The sequence below is a fragment of the Oreochromis niloticus genome, linkage group LG20 (assembly GCF_001858045.2).
Source record: "Oreochromis niloticus isolate F11D_XX linkage group LG20, O_niloticus_UMD_NMBU, whole genome shotgun sequence".
NCBI lineage: Eukaryota > Metazoa > Chordata > Actinopteri > Cichliformes > Cichlidae > Oreochromis > Oreochromis niloticus.
In genome coordinates, this window is record NC_031984.2 from 35,321,119 (window position 1) to 35,340,513 (window position 19,395).

General features: G+C 41.6%; 2 protein-coding genes across 6 annotated transcripts in view; both read right to left on the bottom strand.

Moving 5' to 3' along the window:
* Positions 1–1,757: 1,757 nt before the first annotated feature.
* lrif1 (ligand dependent nuclear receptor interacting factor 1) lies at positions 1,758–9,312 on the bottom strand. Its single transcript, XM_005458788.4, has 3 exons — positions 8,204–9,312; positions 5,404–6,856; positions 1,758–4,068 (listed from the first exon to the last, which is right to left on the bottom strand). Exons 1-3 carry the CDS (start codon positions 8,218–8,220, stop codon positions 3,142–3,144), a joined length of 2,397 nt encoding a protein of 798 aa, XP_005458845.1. The 5' UTR covers positions 8,221–9,312; the 3' UTR covers positions 1,758–3,141.
* Positions 9,313–10,329: 1,017 nt separating this feature from the next.
* The window catches only part of renbp (renin binding protein), a 29,100-nt gene continuing 20,034 nt past the window's right edge, over positions 10,330–19,395 (bottom strand). For all 5 annotated transcript variants that reach the window (XM_019350012.2, XM_003454241.5, XM_025901713.1 and 2 more), the window contains 2 exons: positions 18,639–18,726; positions 10,330–11,198 (listed from right to left, as the gene is read on the bottom strand). In XM_019350012.2, the coding sequence (XP_019205557.1) occupies positions 11,125–11,198; positions 18,639–18,726 (162 nt within the window). In that variant the 3' untranslated portion in view covers positions 10,330–11,124. The remainder of the gene's footprint in view (positions 11,199–18,638; positions 18,727–19,395) is intronic.

A 19,395-nucleotide genomic window follows, 5' to 3' on the forward strand; every position in this document is an offset into this window, starting at 1 on the left:
ACCGCTTCACCACGACATGTCGGTCGGCTGGTCGGTGGCAGCAGACCCACACTGCTGTGTCTACTGGGAGCCCATCCATGAATTGCTCAAGGCCAATTAGATCCACCAGCCAACCCTCTCCTTTTATGTGAGTGCCTGGCGTTGCTCGTTGGCTGGGTAATGCAGCCACCTTGCGTAGGTGAAGGGCCGATTCTCTGGCCCCATCAGCTTCCTGTGGAAAACTTGTGCAGTGGTCCTCCAGTGCGAGCCCCAGTTGGTCCAGTATCAACCAAGGGACATCTTTAAAGAAGACCCTGTTAGGATTAAAATGATTAAATAAAGCTGTTTTTTATGATTTTCATATACACATCGCATGCGCTCATTAATGTGTTGGCACTGCATGTTTATGAGGGTCAGAAACTTCATTCAGTGCAATGACTGAATTGAAATATTGAGACTGATGTAGGGCGCAGATGGTCTTTTTGTAGCATGTTTACACATCACACCACATAACGGTCAAGATGATATTTTGTGGACCAAGGAAGTCCGAACAAAATGTCCGGAAATTAAATAATAAATAGAATCAGTATTGATAATCGAGGCAGGGAGGTGTTTTTCTGTCTCTGTCATTCCAGGAAAAGGAGCAGATATGAGGTCGGACCTGAACAGAGAGGAGACTCGAAGGGAGACAACGGGACTGCCACGGCCACAGCTGACCATCTTTACTCACACCGTGCCACACATGGCTTTAATGTACATCATTAATTGAAATTGAGGCAGCCCCTCACAGTTGTTCATCCAGTAATGTTTTTGATTAACCTACTGAGATGTGTAAAATGTATAACAGTGAAAACAGCCTGTCCTCCTGTAATCAGGAATGTGTTGATGTTAGCAGAGTTTAAAGGCATGTACAGCCTTCCTTCAATCACAATGCATTTAATGGTAATAAAGAGGAGGCAATGTATTATGACACTGTGTTCATTAGCAAAAAGAAATCACTGTACACACTCTGTAATCCAAACACAACTGTATTGTAATTAATGTATGTTACAGATAACAGACAAGAAAACAGCAAAAAAGCAAGTTTTAAATAAATGTTCATTTAGTGGAAATGGAATTAAATAAATCATGAATACATCTTTTAATCAAAAACATGAAGAAACCTAAAACTGAAGGTCACATGTTTCCAACAGAAATGAGAGGTGTCTGCTTCACTGCGTCCAATTCAGAACAACTATGTTTCATACCATTTGTAAATGTCCACTTTGCAATGACACAGCTTACACTGTCTGTCATGATTCAGTACATGTTAGGCTGTGTTTGGAAAACAAATGAAAACATTATAAATAATGTATAGGATGCAGCTTATAGCTTCTACAAGCTGAACTGGAATAGAGTGATTTAATCTATTATTCAAAAGTGAAGAGTTAAGGTTTACAAAAAAAGTGCATCACTGAGCAGATACATGCTATTGTATTGTTCTACACAGCACAAGGTAAACCATAGCAAACTTTACTATAAAACATATAACCCTGTTTACAAAAATATTGTGATTCAGTTTAAAAATGTAAATTAAATAATACAGTAATCAATTAAAACCTTTGTGTAACTATAAATAGCAGAAAGACAACGATTCAAATATTGAATCAGTCTTTTAAAGAAAATAAATATTCATTTAAAATGTTTAACTAATGACAGCAAAAGTTTCCCATCGTGTTGCATAACCACTTTTTCAAACAACACCTTTACTTCACCTACATTTTAGGTTGGAAACAGAGTTTGTTTTCAGTTTAATGGTTGTCAGAAAAAAAAACCCCAAGAAAACTGACCAGTAAGAAACATGTAAGCTGTAAGTGTGGTGGAAAAGACATAAACTGGGTGCCACTTTAGCTCAGTGGGTAAGCAAGGGTGTGAATGGGTGAATGAGACAAGTTGTTTGAGTGTGCTATATAAGAACCAGTCCATTTACCATTCAGCGTGCAGATGACCACATGACCAGAGTGAAGCAGCCTGGCTTCGACTCTGACATCTAGCATCTCTCTTTTATCCTGGTGTCTGTTTCCCTGAGATACTTGATACCACTTACGGCAGGGGTGTAGAAATTCAGGCCTTGAGCGCTGGTGTCCTGCAGGTTTTAGATAACACCCTGGGTCAACACACCTGAATTAAATGAGTAGTTCATTACCAGGCTTCTGGAGAAGTTCAAGACATGTTGAGGAGGTCATTTAGCCATTTAAATCAGCTGTGATGGCTCAAGGACACATCTAAAACCTGCAGGACACCGGCCATCAAGGCCTGGAGTTCGACACCTGTGACTTAGAGTAACAACTCATCCAGCAGAACACCATAGCTTCAGATTTGGAAATATTAGTTCTTCTTCATACGGCTTCATTTTTGTCTGTGAATCACTCCAGTGGGAGCCGGAGGAAACTGCCTGATGAAGTCAACAGAAAGAGGAGATCCTTAGGCCACCAAGATGGAAGACTTCCACCTTAGTGGCCCTAGCACCTGCCAGTTAAGCAACTTTCAAGTAAGACTTAATTCCAGTAACCCTGTAACGCCTCCTGAGAACTGAGGAAACAAGTATCTTTTTTGCAATGTCCTGCATCTTTGATGCCAGGACATTGGCTAAAAGAGCCATCCAAACAGGTGTGATATCAATGGAAAGGTCAGGATGTCCCTTATTGAGTACAACAGGACTCCTTAGGTTAGCTCAAATAAGTCAAAAGATATAGAGCAAAAACAAATGTCCATTAAAGAGGGCATAAATTAATAGGCTGGTTCTCAGGAGGATATACATACATTTTTGTGAGGTTTTGGAATTTCCACATAAGTGTGATCCTCTGCCCCTCAAAAAAGCAAAAAAATGCCAAATGTAGCAAATATGATACAAATGAAAACTGTTAAAAGCAAATTAATATTTTTTTTTCTGAAGGTTTGTAAATACTAACCTGAAAATCACATTATAGTCTATGGGACAAGTAAAAACCCAGCATTGATATATATGTGCAGTGTGCTATATGAAACATAAACTCACTCTGAACCAGGAAAACTACTCAAGTCTCAGAAAGTGAATGTGCATGAGGAGGTGCCATTTTTGAGTCCATTAATCAATTAACTTTATAAGAACACATGTGTGCTAAAAATACTGGACATTTTCTATCAGCTCACTTTTCTCTTCATTAGTTGCAACGCTGCCTCTTTCTCTGTCAGGTAATATTTGAGTCTTTTGATCCGTTCCTTTCTTTGTAGTTCATCACGGTCTGTGGACGTTGTTGACAAAATGTTACTATAGCCCTCATGAGTGACACAGTTCTGCTTGTTTTTGACTTTTCCACAGTTCATCATTCCATCTTTTCGAGGAACCTTTGCTCTTCCCCCTTTTTTATTCACCTGCTCTGCTGTAAAGTCCCACTTGTCTAGCTCCTCTAGCCTAGCCCTGGACTTGACTGCATGATCCAGAGTAGTGGGCATGCAACATGGACACACAGTGCGTTTCCTGGTCCGTCCTATTCTCCTTGTGTTTCTGCTGAGATCCAACCAAGTCTGAGTCCGAAGATGGGCATCTACATACTGTGATTGTGGGATACTGCCTTCATTTATGTTAGGGACATCCTCACCGACTGGTTCCAAACAATCTGTCTCTGGCTTACTCTCACAGTCACATGATGCTCTGTTGTGCGACCTTTGACCTGAAAAGAACTTCTGTTTCCAAGCAAAACGAGGTGGTTTCTGGTCCAGTTTGACATGTGAACATCTGAGAGCTCCAACACCTGTGTCAGGTGATGCTAGTAATTCCTTTCCAGTTTGTACTTTTACTTTCAGGATATCAGTATGACCACTGTTTATATTGGTTTCTTGTGAACCGCTACCTTCATATCGAAAAACATCTACCACTGGTTCCTCATTATCCTCCACTGACTTAATGGATTCTATGTGCAGCGAATTTGCAGGGACAGACTCAACTGATGGTTCATCAACCCTCTGAAGGCAAAGTTTAAGTTCAGCTGTTATCCCGAATATCTGCCTCAGCAGGTGGTCAGACACTTTGCGAGGCTTTGGTGCCACTGACTCAGGATTTGTAGAGCCCTGCAAATAGAGAAATGTAAAATAAAAATACGATTATCACACATTAAGCAAATGATTCATTTAGTAGCTGTTTAAGGGAACTTTTACTAGGCGGTCCAAAGAGAGGTCAATGCAAGTAAAGGAGGCCATCATTATCAAAGAGATGGCAAAAACTTGAGTGGTCAAATCAACATATGGTACATTCTTAAAAGAAGTAATGCACTAGCAACACCAAAGGTCTAAAAGACTACAGAAGACAACTAAAATGAATTCTTTCCATGGCTGAGAAAAACCCACTCACAACATGCACCACTGTGTTGGCTAGCAATGTCACCTCACAGAAAGAGATGACCTGAAGTTCCTGGTTTATGCTGGAGCCTTTGTGTGCTATTTGCATGTTCTCTCCATGTCTGCACAGATTTCCTGTGGATACTCTGACTTCCTCCCACAGTCCACAGACATGCATGTCAGGTTAACTGTTGATTCTAAGCTATCCATGAATGTGGGGTAGATAAAGCGCTTGAAGTGTAAAAAAGAAAGCAATGCATGTAATGCATGGTTAAAAATGTGGCTTGTAGTCTAAAGCAGCGGTCCCCAACCTTTTTTGCGCCATGGACCGTTTTATCTCCGACAATATTTTCACGGACTGGCCCTTAAGGTGTCGCGGATAAATGCAACAAAATAAAACCAGTACCGTTACCAAAAAAGAAAATTTATTCATAACACACGGGAAAAGACCCAGGGAAACCGAGTTAATGATAAAAACGATAAAAAAAAACAAAAAACGATAAAAACCCTGAAAACCATAAATTTCACACCCGAGCATCAACTCTTGCGGCCCGGTACCAAACGACTCATGGACCGGCCCGGGGGTTGGGGACGGCTGGTCTAAAGCACCTTAAGTGATCAGTAAGACTAGAAAAGTGTTATATTAACACATGTACATGTTCAAAGAGATTGGGATGCCATTGTCAAGGTCTACAAGGTCTTCAGACGGTTTACACCAAGGTGCCACTGGTTACTTCTAAGAAGAGAAAGTCCAGAATTATATTTAGAAAACATCTGAAAAGAGCCTGCCCAGTTTTAGAAAAAAAATTGGCAGATGAAATCAAAATAAACTTGTACCAGAATGTTGGGTAGAAAAACAACTGGAGAAGGACAAAGAAAACAATCAAAAAACTATTACCAATACATAAACTTGCATTATCCTTCAGAAAAACATAGACCAAACCACAGATCTGTAATTATTAACTGCAGACCTACTTGAAATGTTATATTATCTAGTCTACAATCACACCTTAAAAGCATTTTTATTAAAACACTAACAAGTCCCAGAGGGAGCAGAAGTAGCCTTACCTTAGTTATCTGACTGTTGCTCTCTGTTTGAAAGCTGCTGCTGGCCACTGCTGGACTTTCTGTTTTTGCATCAGCCTCTACATCTTCCAGCTGCTGGGCAGAGGTGCTGTGCAGCACGTCTGAATCACAAACACACCTGTCATTTCTATCTGACGTGTCCTGGACGGCTTCTGCTCCTCTCAAAGCCATGTTTGAAGTTGTGCAGCGTGGCGAGCAGGACTCTGACTTGGGTGGAACATAGGATACAAATATGACATTGTCTTCATCCAGATGAGAGACCGCTGGCATGTTAACTGCTTGTTGAGGTGACTCATCATCGTCACATAGATCAATCACCTCATCTGACTCCCTTTGCGTTCTAACATCTTGACTTGTCTGAGTTACAGCTGACTGAAGAAACTGTTGTAAAGAAGAAGATTGTGGAAGAATGCTTTTGCTGAGTTCAGACCCTTTAGTTGTTGTTGTGGTCTTAGATAGCAGAGCGCACCTTTTAGCTACAAAGAACACCTTGCCATTGCACATGACCAAAGCATTTTCTTGCCCTTGTGCACCATTGTCCTGACCTAGCTGAGAGGCTGTTTTTCTGAAGGTGCTGAACTGTTTGGAAGAATTTTCTCTCTGCGCGATTGCTTGAAGAATCTCTGAAGTTACAGACGGACAGTTCAGAGGTTTTATATTTGGACCTGATGAACCATCCACTTCTTCTATCACCCAGCGTGTGGGGCTGTCGGGCCTTTGTGAAACCTTTGGAATCAGTTTTAACTGTTGTGTTGCTTCCTTTGGTTGGAATCCACATGAAGTCAATGTTGATGCATTGGAAAACATTCGGACTGAGTGTGCAGTGGTGTCTGTTGGCAGAGTCCCACCTTGATTCATAGTGGTGACAGGAGAAACATAGACTACACTGGGTAAGGCTGACCCCGAAAAGGAGCTGGCAGAAGAAGTAAAAATCTGTTTCTGGATAGCTGCAGGGAGTCTGCATGCTGGAACGGTCTGGACTTGTGCATTGGGGGGAATCTGAAGATACTGTCCTCTCGGGAGTGCTGGAGATTTCACAGTAACTGGGAGCGGATTAAAAAGTTTTACTGGCATTCCAGATTTTTCTTTAAAAGTTGTCACCGAAGGAACTTCAGCCGTTAAATTAACAGTCTGCTGCTGCAGCGAAGGGTTGTTGACTGAATGTACATGGTTGTACAAGACATTCATAACTGAAACCTGCTTCCTGATTATTTGCTGAGAGACAGAAGAACTCAAAGCTGTATCTGTGGCCATGTTCACAGGTGCTGAGGTGATATTTATGGTAACAGCCTCCTGGGAAATTGGGTCCCTTCTAGTCCTACTTGTCTGTGGTTGGAAAAACTGTCTGTTCACCATTTGGACAGGAATCAGTTTCATGATGTTCTTTCCATCAGGTCCGATTGCAGGCATTGCCTGGTAGAAGACACCTTGGCCACTGAGAGAAAAGAAGGAAGAACAGGACTTAAAACAAATATAAATATATGAATTTTATACAGTTATGACTTTATTATGCCCAACTGTAACACCTCCAAACAGTACAGATCTAAACCTTTACCAGAGTGGCAGAGAATCCACTTATCTGATTTCTTTTGTTGAATTTGTGATAGTTGCCTGCATATCTAAGCTAATATTAGCTTGTATTACTCGCTCCTGTTACTCAGAGTGGATGGAATGCTTTAAGCAGGGACTCAGGAGCATACATAGGTGTCACATGCATTTAGGAAAAAATTCATCCCCACTCCTTTAGAAAGAAGTTATTGCACCAGCTGTTAGAGACAACAGAGTATCTGATACTGTCATTTTTTCTATTGGAAAAATAAAATGAGGTACATTATACGTCATTATTCAATTCAATTCAATTCAATTTAATTATCATACTATTTCTACTGTTTTCCCCAAAATTCTTAATTTTTGCTTTACTCCTAATAACTGGGAAGAGCTGATATACTACGATTTCTTTTAATAATCAAGGGGTAACATTTTATAACATGGCCCGTGAATAATGCACAAGTACCCAGTACTTAGGTGTCATTTGCAGGCAACAAGTCAGGTTTTTGCAGGAAACAATGAAACAAGTACACTGTAAGTACCCTGTACTTTCTGGGGGGGCGGGGCGTGTTATGGGGTGACTAAGCTGCAAGTACCCTGTACCTACCTGCAATTTGCAGGAAAGTACAGGGTACATGAGATGTAAGACGGGGAAATACTGTTTATTTTTCCGGAAATTTACCAGGAAATTACCCAGTACTTAAAATTACTTAATTTAATTGTATGTTAATATATTAATGTTTCTTGTACAAGTGTTACACGTAATTACAGGATACTTGCGGTCTAACAATGTATTTATTTTATAGTTTCCTGCAAAAACGTGACTTGGTACATGAAACTGCATGTTAGTACAGGGTACTTATTCGCGGTTACCATCAAGGGTAGATTACAACTGACAAGGTGTGCAGTACACAAAGATACAAATATTTAAATACTGTTTCAAACAAGTTAATGGGAACTTTAAAACTTTAATGTTGGAACGACTATATGAATGCGAGAGATCGATCTCATATTTTGTAAGATTAGCTCACTGCAATTAATAATAATGATTAGAATTTGTATTTATGCTTAGTATTAATTTATTTAGTATCTAATCCCATCTAAGAGCAAACTGAGCCAGGCTATGATTTCTTATTCGGACCCATCATTAGTGTTGTCATGACTCCCGTTATGTTTAAAAGAACAAATCATCAATAGAGGGGCTGGGAGGCACTGAACCATCAAACGACAGTACCTGTAAATCGTATCCATCTGTCCTCTGGTGAAAAGACGAACGCTGGAATGTAATTCTCCCAGCTGCCGCAACGAAAAATGACATTAAATTAGATACATAATTATTGGTGTGAGCTCCGTTTACACAACAGCTATAAGTTACTGGTAACGTCCAAACACCATCGTAGCCTCAGCGGTTGAAGGCTAGCCTTGGTCCAAATGTGTAATCGCTGCTATTAACCTCCTAATACTCTCGTTTAATTGCCATTAAAAATGTTTTGACTGCATATTTTTCGTCGTGGTGCCTTTCATTAGTAGATGTAATAAGTTGGAATCTCGTTTCCATCATTTCAGCCGTTCTGTCACATTATTTCCGGTTTGTTACGAGGTTGTGTTCAACGTAGCAAGCCGTTTTTAAGTTTGTGTTGATTGTGTTTGTTTGTTTTAATCGCAGACTCTGACATTAGGTTGAATAATGTGGTCTTCTGTCGTGTTTTAGCAGGGTTCATTATTCTTACTATTTACTATTATTTATTTTTCACGCGACACAAGACGCGTTAAATATTGTTAGCCTTTGTGGCTTTTGAACTGTCCCTTTTGAACCAACTTCCGCTTAACCACTTCCGGTTCAGTTTTGTGATACGCCTTTTTCTTTATATATTTTGTCTTATATTGAGTGTGTTTGATATTTAGATAACCTGTCATGAAAGATGCACATTTCTGAACATGATACATGGTGGAGGTGTGCTCTGTCTCCTATAAACACGACACCCAATGTTGTCAGTGGGTTTTGGGATTGGTGTTAATTCATTTTGCAGTGTACATTTTGGTAAACCATATCACCCCATGATAAATTTATAAATACACTGACACAAGTAGTGGGAAAAAATAGACAAGGAAATGTAAAGAGGGGAGGAACACAGGGTGCTCCAGCAACATAGAACATAAAAGTTATGATGCAGGATAACCAGATCAAGCTTGAACTTCACTGCTTAAAAAAAGAAAAAGAAAGAAACACCGAAATCAACATTGGATCTTTACGAGTAAAATATTCAGCTGTTTCTGCTGATGTCAGCCAGTGTTGTTAATATGGAAATCTACTGAACTATATTAATGTTTTTGTGTTATCAAGAAGTCATATAACGATAAAAAAAAAAAAAAGTGTTTTAAAGAGCTCAAAAGAGAAATTGCTTGTGTCCCCCATTGATTAACATCTTGCCTTAAAGTTTGGAGATGATCTAATGGAAACTAACGCTTTTCCTAGTTGACCTGTTTCGTTACATTTTTTTTAAGTTCAACTTTGACCTTGGGCATTAATGATAAAAGTCAAGGTTAAATGCCAACCTAGGTACTCATGTGCCCCAAAGCCTAGTATATTGTTGGTGTTGGAAGACAATCCATAAAAATTATGAAGAACAACAGATTTACAGATTTTCACGTTTGGTTGAACTTCACCTGAATCAAACCAGCCTCACCTGTTGTTGGCATCTACCTTCACACAAAATCTGAAAATGAACAGTGGATGCTAGACTGCTAACAGATAGACAGACAAAGGTTACAGATTCTAATATTTATTCGTTAGTTAGAAACATATCTTATTTCCAGGAACATTGGCTCATCATCTATCATCATTTGTCATATCTGAAGTTTCCATTTCAAAAAGTAGTAATAATAATTATAACTTAGCTCAGTGAAAGCATCTGCATCAGCAGCTTTATTATTTCAGTATACAATTTATTCCCTGACATGAAAGTGTATAGATCACATAGAACAGTAGTAAAATAGCATTTTAAAAGGCCTGAAGATTCCAGGTTAAAATCCATATTTCCTGTAAAAATATGAGCATAAGAGCATATCTGTCTATATGTCTTAGCTCTATGATAGATTAGTGACCTGTCCTAGGCTGACCCTGCCTCTTGCCTTGTGACAGCTGGGGGGTGGCTGTGTCTCAGGTGGTAGAGCAGATTGGAAGGTTGGTGGTTTGATTCCTGGCTCCTCCAGTCTGCATGCCAAATATCCTTGGGCAAGATACTAACCCCAAATTGCCCTCCGATGCGTTCATCGGAGTGTGAATGCTTATTAGTTGCACTTGAGTTTAGAAGTGCTTGTATGAGTGGGTGAATGAATGTGGCATGTTGTATAGAGCGCTTTGAGTACTCCGGGAGAGTAGAAAAGCGCTATATAAGAATCAGTCCATTTACCATTGGATGAGTGGAAGAAAATTGGATGGATGGATGTACTACCAGCTGTTGTACATCTGTGGAGTGCTTAGTGGGAAATTCTGTAAATTATGAAGTGTTAATACCAAGCGTGGGTTTTGCACAGGGGAGTTAAATACAAATCTTAACCACATTTTTGCAAACTTCATCTGTGGTGAAAAATTATCTTCATGATCAGTCATGAAAATCAGTCATGAAAATTCTTCAGCTGAAATGTTCCTGATGCAAATAAGCGCAAAGTTATTGACGCCCCTTGAGCCTGTGATGTATTGTTGCTGCACTGCTGTGACTGTGACATCACTGGTTATAGCTGCTGTACAGCTACTAAAAAACATTGTTGGACGGAAGAAAGCAAAATGAACTCGTACCAGAATGATGGGAAGGAACCACTAATGATTTGAACCATTACACATCACCTGGGCATGTGCGGGTGGTTCAAATGAACCATGAATTTACTTTCGAACATTGAATTAAAGCTGAAGTTCTTCAATGAAATATTGATTGATTGATTGGAAATGTATATCTCAAGGTTAATTTGATTAATTCTTTGATTATTCCACTCCTAGCATTGGGTATGTTAGAAACCCGTACAAAGGTAAGATTTTAACTGAAACCAGGATGAATGCACAAAGAATCAGACAATTTTGCTTTATAATTTGATTATTCGTGATTCGAAGTAATGCACAAGTTCAATCCCTTTATCAGAGCATTCATGTCAGAATCTTCAGTCCTTGTTTTCCAGCAGGTCATCCAGAATGCGCTCACACATGTACAGGCAACGAGGCACGTGGAAGAACCCTGAACAGAAGAAACAGCTACTTTACTGTTATGTTAAAACATAAAATTATTTAACAATAAAATGATTGTTGGGGTTTTAAAACAATTGATGCTGCTAAAACGCACAAGAAAAAGCTCTTTCATGCTGATGGATGGATGAAAAATTAAAAGAAAAAAAACTTGTTTGGTTTGGCTTCCATGTGCTGCCATGTGTTACTAGACCAGCTTCAGTGCTGCTTGGCATTAACTTTCCAAGTTTCTAGAATTCTGTTGGAGGAATTAGTACTAATATTTCAAAAGGTATTTCATCTGATGATATGTGGAGAGTGCTGCCAAACATCTCAGTCCAGTATCTCTCAAAGCATTCAGCTGGGTGGAAGTCTAATGACAGAATGGTTTGATAAGTATAAAAAATAATGCAATTTGTATGCAATGGCTTTCACAGTGAGCAATGTGAGAACCACAGCATCAAGGTGATGATTCAGAACAACCTCATGTTCATTTATAGTGATCCTTTCCTCTACCAGCCATTCTCTTCTGCTTATCCAATTCAGCTTTGCATGGGTTGAGCTGTCTTAGCGGGGGCGATCGTGCCTCAAGAGTTGGCAGTTCGTCTTGTAATCGGAAGGTTGCTGGTTTGAGCCCCGGCTCCGACAGTCTCGGTCGTTGTGTCCTTGGGCAAGACACTTCACCTGTTGCCTACTGGTGGTGGTCAGAGGGCCCGGTGGCGCCAGTGTCCGGCAGCCTCGCCTCTGTCAGTGCGCCCCAGGGCAGCTGTGGCTACAATGTAGCTTGCCATTACCAGTGTGTGAATGGGTGGATGACTGAATGTGTAAAGTGCTTTGGGGTCCTTAGGGACCAAGTGGAATTAAACTCAAGACCTTCTTGCTGTGAGGCAACAGTGCGAACCACTATGCCACCGTGCTGCCTTGGAACCAAAGTATTGTAGAAATGCTCCTCAAACCATAGCAGAAACAGTGGATCCCATAACTACAAGGGACAGCATTCAGTTTTTCCCTTGTCTTTGTCATGCCATGCCGTAATGGCTGCAAGCAGATGCTGATAAAAATTAATTTGGCTTCCATCGACAACCGTTATTGTCTGCCAGCTTACCCATACTTACTCCACTACTACTGACAGTCACTGCTCACCTAATGCGGAGTTTTTAATGGTCAAATGCAGACCTTATTATCTCCCCAGAGAGCTCACTTCGATTATACTCACTGCAGTATATATCCCCCCGACGCTAATGCTAGGTTGGCCATGAAAGAACTTTCTGCAGCCATTAACAAACACCAGAATAAACACCCCGAGGCTGCTTTTATTGTTGCTCGCGACTTCAACCACACAAACTTAAAGACAGTCCTCCCCAGATTCCACCAACATGTCTCCTGCCACACCAGAGGAGACAAGACTTTAGACCATGTTTATTCCAACCTGGCTGGAGCCTACAAAGCAACACCCCTCCCCCACATTGGACAATCGGATCATCTCTCCCTGTTCCTTACACCTAGGTATTCACCACTCATCCAACGTGTGAAACCTGCTGTGAGGACAATTAAAGTGTGGCCAGAGGGGACAGACGCAGTGCTCCAGGACAGATTTAAAAACACAGACTGGAATATGTTCACCCACACAGACCTGGACCAGTACACCTCATCTGTACTGGATTACATCTCCGAAACCACAGACAGTGTCACCACCCAGAAACGGATCACCATGTACCCCAACCAGAAGCCTTGGATGAACCGGGATGTTCGTCTCCTCCTGAAGGCCCGCAACACCGCCTTTAGGTCAGGAGATGCACACGCCTACAGTACAGCCAGGGCTAATCTAAAGAAGGGCATCAAAAAAGCCAAACACCATTACAAAAAGAAGGTAGAAGAACACTTCTCCAACTCCAACCCCCGACGCATGTGGCAAGGACTCCAGACCATTACAGACTACAGGACCACCAAACCCTCCCCCGCATCCTCTGATGTCTCCTTCCTCAACGAGCTCAACAACTTTTATGCTCGTTTTGAGCGAGGGAACCTCACAACCACAACCACAACAGACATGACGCCAGACCACCAACCTCTGACTCTCTCCCCCACCGATGTAGGAGCGGTGCTGAGCAGGATCAATGTCCACAAGGCTGCAGGTCCTGATAGTATCCCCGGGCGTGTTCTCAGAGCATGTTCTGGGGAGCTTGCAGGAGTCCTGACAGACATATTCAATCTGTCCTTGGCCCACGCTGTGGTACCGGCCTGCTTCAAATCCACCTCCATCGTCCCGATACCCAAAAACTCCAACCCATCTAGCCTCAATGACTACCGCCCAGTAGCACTCACCCCCATCATCACTAAGTGCTTAGAGCAGCTAGTCTTAGCACACTTGAAATCCTGTCTCCCCCCCACCCTGGACCCCCACCAATTTGCATACCGCCAGAACAGGAGCACAGAGGATGCAGTCTCCATCGCACTGCACTCTGTCCTCTCACACCTGGACAACAACAACACCTACGCCAGAATGCTGTTTATAGACTTCAGTTCAGCATTCAATACAATCCACCCCTCACAACTCATCAGGAAACTGACAGACCTGGGCATCAGTTCCCTCATCTGCAAATGGTTACTGGACTTCCTGACCAACCGCCCCCAACATGTCCGACTGGATAACCGCTGCTCATCAACAATCACAATGAACACCGGTGTACCACAAGGCAGTGTGATGAGCCCTTTCCTCTACTCCCTCTTCACCCACGACTGCAGACCTGCTGATGGTTCCAACACCATCATTAAGTTTGCAGATGACACCACGGTGATTGGCCTCATCAGTGACAAGGATGAGACAGCCTACAGGGAGGAGGTGGATCGTCTGGCTGAGTGGTGCGACACAAACAACCTGCTGCTTAACACTGAGAAGACTAAGGAGCTCATCGTGGACTACAGGAGGAATGCTGACCCACATCCACCCATCCACATTAAGGGGACGGCTGTGGAGCGTGTGAGCAGCTTCAAGTTCCTGGGAGTCCACATCTCCGAGGATCTCATCTGGACGACCAACTGCTCCAAGCTGGTCAAGAAGGCTCACCAGCGCCTCTTCTTCTTGAGGACTCTGAGGAAGAACCACCTGTCCTAAGACATCCTGGTGAACTTCTATCGCTGCACCATCGAGAGCATCCTGACCAACTGTATAACAGTCTGGTAGGGGAACTGCTCCGCCTCGGACCGGAAGGCGTTGCAGAGGGTCGTGAAAACTGCCCAGCGCATCGCCGGAGCACCACTTCCTGCCATAAAGGACATCTACAGGAAGCGGTGTCTGAAAAGGGCTGGGAAAATCATCAAAGACCCCAGTCACCCATCACATGGACTCTTCACCCTCCTGCCCTCTGGGAGGCGCTACAGGAGCCTCCGGACTAAGACCACCAGGTACCGGAACAGCTTCTTCCCCACAGCTGTCAGGCTCCTGAACTCTGCCTCCTGACATCTGACCCACGTTAAACTCATGGACTGAACATACACACACCCACAACCACTAGCACTTTACCACTACTGTATAGTTCTGTGTAGATAATCATTCTGTACATATGATAATTTTTAATCCTACAACTGTTTATAACTTGTATAGTTCACATTCTGTATAACTGTATATCTCAGATTTCTGTATAGTTTTTATTTCATATTTATATCCTGTTCATAGCCTGTACATAGCTTGTACTCACTACAGCCTGTACATACTTATAGTTATAGAATATTCATAACATACTTCACACTGTGTAATAATAATAATAATAATAACTTTATTTATAAAGCGCTTTCAAACAAAGTGCTGTACAACTATTTAAAACCAAAAAGACAAGCAAAATAAAAACGATACATAGCAATACAGGTAAAAGACACAATACAAGTTAAAAACAGTAAAAATTTAAAAACTAAAAGCAATAGAATTAAGACATGTAAGATAGGGTGAACAAATGTGTCTTCAGCTTAGTTTTAAAAACCTCCACAGAGCATGCCTGCCGAATATCTTGAGGGAGGTTGTTCCACAGAAACGGAGCACGAAAAGAAAAAGCACGCTCTCCAATTGTCTTTTTTCTGGCTCTGGGAACTTTTAGAAGGCCAGAGTCCTGAGATCGGAGAGCACGGGATGGAACATAAAGGTGTAAAAGGTCGGAGAGGTATGTAGGTGCCAATCCATTTAAAGCCTTGTAGGTGAGCAGCAGGACCTTAAAATCTGCTCGAGCCTGACAAGGTAGCCAATGCAGAGAGTGCAGTACAGGGCTAATGTGCTCAAATTTCCCAGTCCTTGTTAAAATACGAGCAGCTGCATTTTGCACCATCTGTAAACCTCTAAAACTTTTCTTTAGTAGCCCAGAAAGAAGAGTGTTACAATAATCAATACGTGAAGACACAAATGCATGGATAAGAACCTCTGCAGTGTCGTTTGACAAAACTTGTCTGATTCTGGCTATGTTCCTCAAATGATAAAAGGCGGTCTTTGTTATCTCTTTTACATGAGACTCGAAAGAGAGCACCATGTCGAACCACACGCCCAAGTTTTTTACCTTGGCCCTGCAATTTATGACACTGTCTTCAATTCTCAAGATGAAATTTTGGGACAAGTGCTGAAATTTGTGTGGCCCAATGACCATCAACTCTGTTTTATCAGTATTTAGGAGCAAGAAATTATCCGATAACCAGCCCTTAATTGCAGATAGACAAGATTCTAGTTTAGAAACTTCAGCACAATTTCCAATGGTTAGAGGAACATAAAGCAGCAGGTCATCAGCGTAACAATGAAAAGTTACATTAAAAGAACGTAAAAGAACACCAAGAGGCAGCAGATACAGAGAAAACAGCAATGGTCCAAGTACAGAGCCCTGAGGGACCCCATGCCTCACTGCACAGGTCTCGGAGAGATCATTTTTAAAACTAACAGTCTGAGACCTCCCAGACAGGTAAGATCTCAGCCACGATAAAACATTTCCTGTAACTCCAATAAAATGTTCACGCCTATCCAATAAAATACAGTGATCCACAGTGTCAAACACAGCACTTAGATCCAGCAGTAATAAAACTGAAGTGCGATCGTTGTCTGCATTTACCAGCAGATCATTTACCACTTTTACTAAAGCGGTTTCTGTGGAGTGATTTGGTCTAAAAGCAGACTGAAATGGTTCAAACAGATTGCTTGTTGACAAATGCTCAGTGAGCTGCTTAAAAACCACTTTTTCAAAGACTTTAGATAAAAAAGACAGATGTGAGATGGGTCTATAGTTTGCGACCATGTCAACATCCAGTCCAGGCTTTTTCAAGATCGGCACTACCACAGCTGATTTAAAACATTCAGGGAAGACTCCAGTCGTCAATGAAGTATTTAAAAGAAACAGAATGTAGGGTCCTAATGCTGACCACAGTTCCTTTATAGCCCAGGCTGGTAGAGGATCCAAAGAACAGGTTGTACATCGAGCTGCTTTTACAACCTTAGTTAATCCAGACAGAGAAATAACCTTGAAGTCAGAGAACAGTTTATCAGCACCAGCAGGCAAAGCAGCCGAGTAGTCTAATGAACAGCTTGAGGAGGGAGTAATCTGATTCCTAAGTGTTTCAGCCCTGTCTCTGAAAAACGTAAGAAAGTCATGGGCTATCAAATTAGAACAGCAGAGAGTTGACTTACTCTCTGTAAGTTGCGACACTGTGTTGAATAAGAGTTTTGAGTTATGTTTATGACTCATGATGAGATTTGAGAAATAATTTGCTTTCGCTGTCGACATTGCTGATTGAAGAGAAGATAATGAGTCCTTCCAAGCCTGGAGAAATACTTCTAGTCTGGAAGATCTCCAGTGACGCTCTGCTTTCCTACAAAATCTTCTCAAGTTCAAGAGCTCCTCATTATAACATACCATAATAGACCCATTTCTGTAATATACTTACACATCTCTATTATTGCTAATATATATTGTAATATACCTATATCACGGCTAAAGCACTTTCTGGATGGATGCAAACTGCATTTCGTTGCCCTGTACCTGTGTATGTGCAATGACAATAAAGTTGAATTCTAATTCTAATTCTAATTCTAATCCATAGACGGTCAGAATTAAGAGACCTGCCGAGCGCCATCATTACACCCCTGTCAAATTATTAAACATTCACAGAAATATCTCTTTCACTTCATGCATTCTCCCTCATTTTTTTCAACCTGGGGCCTACAATACCCACCACTGAACATCATCACTGAAATTTTAGTGCAGATCAAGGAGTGTTGTGCAGATAACTAAAACATACAAAGCCAATTTTTTCAAGCTACTCTACAATACTCTTCCTCTCAGACCGTGTACAGAGAGTTAGAGTGGGGCCTCATCTTTCCTCAGCCCTCAGCCTTAACACCGGCTCTCCACAAGGCTGTGTACTGAGTCCCCTACTGTATACTCTGTACACACATGACTGTGTTAGTACCCACCCAGCTGATACCACCGTGTTGGGGTTCATCTCTGGAGGAGACGAGACGGTATACAGAGCTGAGGTTCAGAGGCTGTCAGAGTGGTGTGTAGACTACAACCTGGACCTCAATACTACCAAGACAAAAGAACTGGTAGTCGATTTCAGAAGGAGGAAGTCTGAGCTGCAGCCTGTCAGCATCAACGGGGAGTGCGTGGAAAGGGTCTCCAGTTTCAAGTTCCGGGGTGTGCACATAGACACAGACCTCCAATGGAGCTCTAACACCTCTGCGGTCTTAAAGAAGGCCCAACAGCGTCTCCACTTTCTAAGAATCCTCAGAAAAATGGACCTGAAGAAGGAGCTACTGACCGTCTTCTACCGCTGCTCCATTGAAAGTGTGCTGACATACTACATCTGTGTGTGGTTCTCCAGCTGCACCACGGCATACAAAAAGACACCTCAGTGGGTCTTTTAAATGGCCCCAAAAATCATTGGACTTCCTCTTCCCTCCCTGAAGGACCTGTACAGCACTCGCTGTCTCAAGAGGGCACGCAGCATCCTACGGGACGGTACACACCCAGGACACCGGGTGTTTAAGCTGCTGCCGTCTGGCAGGAGGTTCAGGCTGCTGAGGTCCCAGACAAACATACTCAAGGACAGCTTTTACAACAGGGCAACAGCCCTAATCAGTGCAAACAGCTGACCTGATTGGTTACCTCCCTGGCCTTTTTTGGGGGGTAACAACAATACCAATAATAATATTTATATTTATAACAAGGGGCAATAATATTGAATGTGCAATAATAACAGTGTGCAATACACACACACTTATTCTTCATTTTATTACTAAGTTAAGTTACTGTGTTGTGTCGTGTCATGTTGTACGCAGTGCCAACGTGGGACAGTTATCCAATTTCATTGTACTATTGTACTATGTATGACTGCGCAATGACAATAGAGAGTTATCAATATCCTATCATTTTTTTCCCTCATTTCAGAATTTCCTGCTGTTGCTACATCTTAACTATGTTCTTACCTTTAAAGGGACCGCCTTTAAAATCCAGTGCTACTTTCCCTTCTTGTGTCAAATAGCCAAACCACTCACCATTCTCAGCATCGGGAAACTGGAAACAGAAACACACACAATCACCCAGTGTTACATTCTCCAAAGGTCATGTCACTTTCAAGTCATCAACAATGGTCAAAGAGCTCAAATGAGCGTTTTTTACTTGAAAGGTCATAGTTCAGCACTATTTAAGCTGGGCTATGGTTAGTTTAGTGTTGCATAAAGACTGAAAGTAGGGAAAACAACATATTGGAGTCAAATTAAAATTGATTTTAAAAATAAAACTTTGAGTAGCTGGAGACCTTAATCATCCTTGAATAATTTTTTTTAAATTTGGCTCCACAACAAGACTGTAGATGGTGCTTTTTTTTTTTTTTTACTAATTTACAAACAATATACCTTTTCTTATATTTCCTAATAAGCCTTCCATACATGCTGGTCTGATAAGGACCTGTCACACTGGGAATAAAAGCAGGGTGGCAGAATGAAAAGGTCTCACTCTTATTATGTGCCGAACTGTAAACAGAACATAAAACACACAAAACACACACGATCACCAACCTGTTCTCCACACGTCGCTTAAATAAGGCGATCCGAGGTCAATTACTAATTGTAATCTGGTCGACTCTAATCATGAAACTCCAGTCATGACTGTCCTTTATAAATTGCCCTTCACATTTACTTCATGGCATTTTCCATCAAAGTCAGAGAAAGATGTGAGGGACAG

Coding starts and splice junctions, on each gene's coding strand:
- lrif1 (XM_005458788.4), bottom strand. Junction 4,069..5,403: donor GCAACAGTCAGATAACTAAG/GTAAGGCTACTT, acceptor CTCTATTTGCAG/GGCTCTACAAATCCTGAGTC.